The 4,535-nt window shown below is 33.7% G+C and overlaps 1 protein-coding gene across 1 annotated transcript; it reads right to left on the minus strand.

Annotated features, from left to right (window-relative positions):
* Positions 1–1,300: 1,300 nt before the first annotated feature.
* Positions 1,301–2,590, minus strand: LOC142531222 (myb-related protein 306-like). The gene is made up of 3 exons (XM_075637312.1): positions 2,344–2,590; positions 2,079–2,208; positions 1,301–1,988 (listed from the first exon to the last, which is right to left on the minus strand). The coding sequence occupies exons 1-3, from the start codon at positions 2,474–2,476 to the stop codon at positions 1,334–1,336; spliced, it is 918 nt and encodes a 305-aa protein (XP_075493427.1). The 5' UTR covers positions 2,477–2,590; the 3' UTR covers positions 1,301–1,333.
* Between the last annotated feature and the right edge of the window lie 1,945 nt (positions 2,591–4,535).

The following is a 4,535-nucleotide window of genomic DNA, read 5'->3' on the forward strand; positions in this document are numbered from 1 at the left end:
TAGGAGACTGATATCAGTTTAGCCATGAAATTCACGAACATGCTCAGTGCTTACTTGTTAAATTCTGATTACTGAATATCGAATACTGATTTCCGATTACTGATTTCTGAATACTGATTTCTGTTCTGAAATAAAGAGTTTCTGTATATTATTCGTACTGTTTTTGTTAAAAATGGTTTTGAAAACTGGGAGTTATTCCCGCCCCCGCTTACTGAGTGACAATCATATCACTCACCCACCAAATTCATCTCAGATAAGAACGAGGAAGAGTTGTTAGAATAAGAGGAGCAACTTCAGTTTTGGGGCTGGTGATGAAGATCGTTGTTCGTAGTTCTGATATTTTATATTCCGCTGTATCTGTTCAGACATCTTTTTTCTGGTTTTACATTTTCGATGTAAAACATTTGTATCAGACAACGATTATTATGAATAAAAGACTGGTTTCTGAATTTTGTACTTTTGAGGCTTGTTATTTTCGAATGTAAATTTGAGAGCAACGCCGGTGTCAACCAACTCCCGTCCCGGGGCGTGACATGAGGCCTTCCCTCCCCAAATATAAAAAGAAAATAATTAAATTTTTCTAATGTTTTGATAAATATAGATCACTAGATTAAAATATATATCTTCATAAAATAGATAGATTGGTCTATATTAAATAAAGTGTGGCGGAAGTTATTTGCCCTCGAATTTATGTTAATACAAAATATATACATAAAATCGAGTACATGCAACATAAATTAATGTGCAAATAACATCGGTAGTAAAGTATGTGTAAATAGTAAAACTATAATTTAAAAACATTATAATAAGAAAATAATTTTTCGCATATAAACAGTAAAGAAATAGAACCACATGACCTTATTTTTATTTTTATTTTATTTTATTATCATTTCTGCTTATACGATCATCCAAAGATGCACAAAATACCAAGCCAGTAAAGAGTACTGTTTAACTTCAAGTACTTCATTTGGAACGTTAAAGAATGAAACACGGATAAATAATTTAGTCTATCTCATTTGGAAGATGATTTCACGGATCTTTAATTGTGATATGGGTTGATTATCTTCGTATTTATAATAAAAAGTAATATTCTTTCGTAACTCAAATAGAAAATTCGTCTCACAACATTGATGTACGAGACTTTCTCACAAAAGATATTGTAAATAATTAATGTACAACATGTGAGATCAAGAATAAAACAGAAAGTGATTAACAAGTCGTGACATGAATCGTAATTTCTCATCACTTCTAACCACAAAAAATGAACAAAAAAGGTTAATTTCACGGGCAAATTTTTAAAAAAAAAATTCAGTAGAAATTAATCGAATGCTGATTAAATTATACCTTCATGTGCATCGAAATCGAAGTTACTCAAATATTCCTTAGCTTGATCATCTAACAGCCAATCCTCCAGCACTGCGAAGCCATCCGGGTCGGGTTTACTATCGGAAACGGATCTCGAAAGTCCAGAGCTTGAAGATTGATCATAAGCCTGACCGAATCCAAACAAGGATTCAAATGCTTCAGACAAATCAATCCCACTTTTGCTTTCAATTCCAGGAGTGAGGATCTGATCATCACTCGATGCCACATCGCATTTCGACGAATTCGGAGTACTAGAAGAGTACTTGGATTGAATCTCCTCGAATTTCGGTGTCTTTTTGACCCAATCTTTGAGCAATCTGGCGATGTTTTCAGTGCTTGATGCATAAGAAAATGCCTGGCCTGGAGAAGAATGGTTAGCATTATTCTCAAATGACAATGCATCCTGAAGGGCCTTCTTAGCTGTGTTTATATCAGCTTGTAGCCTCCTTTCCCACTGCCCTCTCGAGATGGAATGCGGATTTTTCGGCGAAAATTCGACGAGGGTAGACTGATCTACCGATCCGATTCCGAGCTTCTTGAGTTTCTTCTTTAAATGAGTGTTCCAGTAGTTTTTGATGTCATTGTCTGTTCTTTCCGGGAGATAAGAAGCTATGGCAGCCCATCTGCACACACAGAACATGGTTGCTATTTCAATATATTAATACATAAAGTTTTAATTAATTCTTAGAGTCGATATAATGAATGTAGCATACTTGTTGCCCAAAAGGGCTTGAAGCCGAATAATCATCTTTTCTTCATCATCAGTGAAGCTGCCTCTCTTGATCCCTGGCCGGAGATAGTTGGTCCACCTTAGCCTGCAACTCTTGCTACATCTCTTCAACCCTGCAAAGACAAATCTTTTCAGTGAATCGATCCTCTAATTAACCACTAATATTACGAGCAGATTAATCTTCTCCCAGAAATGGTAAAGCATTTCTATTCTCGCTGCAAGAAAATTAACAGAAACTGAAAATAAACCTGTTTTACTGGGAACAGCCCTCCAATTTCCGGGGCCATTTTCTTGAACAAAAGATACCAACATGATGTCTTCTTCAGGAGTCCACGGCCCTCTCTTCACTCCCGTTTCATCACAGCAAGGCGGTCTCCCCATTTCCCCCCCGCCGCTACTAGCTAGTTTTGTCTGCTTTCTGAATCTTCTTCCTCTTTTATTTTTTTGCCAACTTCCGCAGAGCTTTAAGAACAGAAAATGTTAGCACTTTAATTTTTTTTTCCCAATCTTTAAAATTTTACTTACTTATTTGAGACAGCTGAGACATTTGTGTTTTGGCTGTGTTTTGTTTTCATCCACATATATAGAAAGTAGGCCACATTGATGTGTTTTCTATATCATGACATGACCGTAAAATGTAAAAGGAGTCCTCGAGAGGGTCAAAGTAGGATTCATCTTCCTTCTTCTTTTTTTAAACTTTTTGTCACGAGAAAGAAAAAATATATATCGATGTTTATGTACACAATGAATAAAAAACGAGACTATATTTCAATAAAATTTTGATATTCGACTACACTAAATAAATACAGATTATTATCATCTTCCTTGTGTCACATTTTTATTGAGATATCTTTGTCTCGCTCTTGTTCTATCGTAGAATTTCCTCATTTAAAGATCTTATGCAATCTCGATCACCATTCCTGGATCCAAGTACTTACAGAATATTATTATTATCATCGTCGTCGTGTCTGTCATTATTTTGGAGAAAAAAAAAGAGGTAGGGCAAATGTTTGGGTTGATATTATTTTGTAAGATAAAGACTTTAAGGTTAATTTTGTCCAAATAGATCAAATAAAGGAAGGAGGGAATACGTATCACAATGGGAATGGGGATTCTCTCATGTATGATGTATATCTAGAGTAGGTCTTTTGTGAGACAGTCTCACAAATCTTTATCTGTGAGACGTCAACCCTACCGATATTCACAATAAAAAGTAATATTTTTAGCATAAAAATTAATATTTTTCATGGATAACCCAAATAAGATATCTGTCTCACAAAATATGACTTGTGAGACTGGCTCACATAAGTTTTTGCTGTATATATATCAATCAAGGATTGAAGAATAAGGACCGGAAGACACATTTCATTTTCATCACATTTCTGCATTCCGATTAGAGAGGCGACACACGAAAATAAGACAATCTAAAACGTTTGTACATACATATATGTCTATAATACGTGTTGCTGCTTTATAATATACTTTAATTTTTCAACTAAAAATAAACATTTTCAATTATTTGGTTTATTTATTATATTTTTTTTATATAAATTGACATGAAATATCTAAATAAAAATTTGACAGGAAATGCATTTACTCTAACATGGAGTATGTAAAGTCAGCTTTGTCCACTACCTCTTTTGCTGCTGCTTCTGCAGCAGCCTCAATACCCAAAAACGTGTGGCATTCAATGTGAGTTTACCCCGCTGCCAAATCATAAACCCTAATTTTTGTACCTTTTCTTTAATTATTTTGCCCTAATTTTGCCTCCCTTGTTCGACATTGAATTATTATCTACGTTTAGCATTCAAGTTTTGCATGCTTACTGCAATATCAGTTCCATCTCTATTTTTTAGGAAGTAGTTTTCAATAATAATTTATTTTCTCCTTCCCCATGTACATTGTGAATTGTGCATCATCTTAAATATTAGGTTGACTAGTAAAATTTGATTATCTTCTACTCTAATTTTTTGTGTTTGATTATACAAAATATTGATTATTGAAGGTTGGTTCTTTTTTTAGCTGAGTTTTTCGTCGATTTCTTTGAAAATATATTTAGTTTTATTTTTCATCGGAGTGGTGACTGCATTTGACGTTCGATATTTTGCTTGTATGTTGGGTAAACCGAAACGCGACTGATTAAATGTGTCATAAAAACCAAATTTATTGGCATATACCAAATATTGACCAAATCAAATGACCAAACGCCTATGAAAACCAAATTACGAGACCATTTTGCTTCTTTTAATGAAAAATCCAATTATACGGTTAATTGTATGAAAATTCCAAAAATCATGACAGGTTTTGATGTGATTGATATATCAATCGAATATGGTTTTAACGTGAAATGTTTTTGTACATTTTTGTAGAGAAAGTGTTTTTTCGTTTACCAAAATACATATCTGATGTTAACAGTATAATTCTAATAGTTTAAACCGTA

The sequence above is a fragment of the Primulina tabacum genome, chromosome 17 (assembly GCF_025594145.1).
Source record: "Primulina tabacum isolate GXHZ01 chromosome 17, ASM2559414v2, whole genome shotgun sequence".
NCBI classification, from domain to species: Eukaryota; Viridiplantae; Streptophyta; class Magnoliopsida; order Lamiales; family Gesneriaceae; genus Primulina; species Primulina tabacum.

Excerpts from the sequence above, each read along its gene's own strand:
- LOC142531222 (XM_075637312.1), bottom strand. The coding sequence starts at position 2,476 with ATGGGGAGACCGCCTTGCTGTGATGAAACGGGAGTGAAGAGAGGGCCG. Across the intron at positions 2,209-2,343 it reads GGCTGTTCCCAGTAAAACAG|GGTTGAAGAGATGTAGCAAG; the intron begins GTTTATTTTCAG and ends TTGTCTTTGCAG. Across the intron at positions 1,989-2,078 it reads CAAGCCCTTTTGGGCAACAA|ATGGGCTGCCATAGCTTCTT; the intron begins GTATGCTACATT and ends CTGTGTGTGCAG.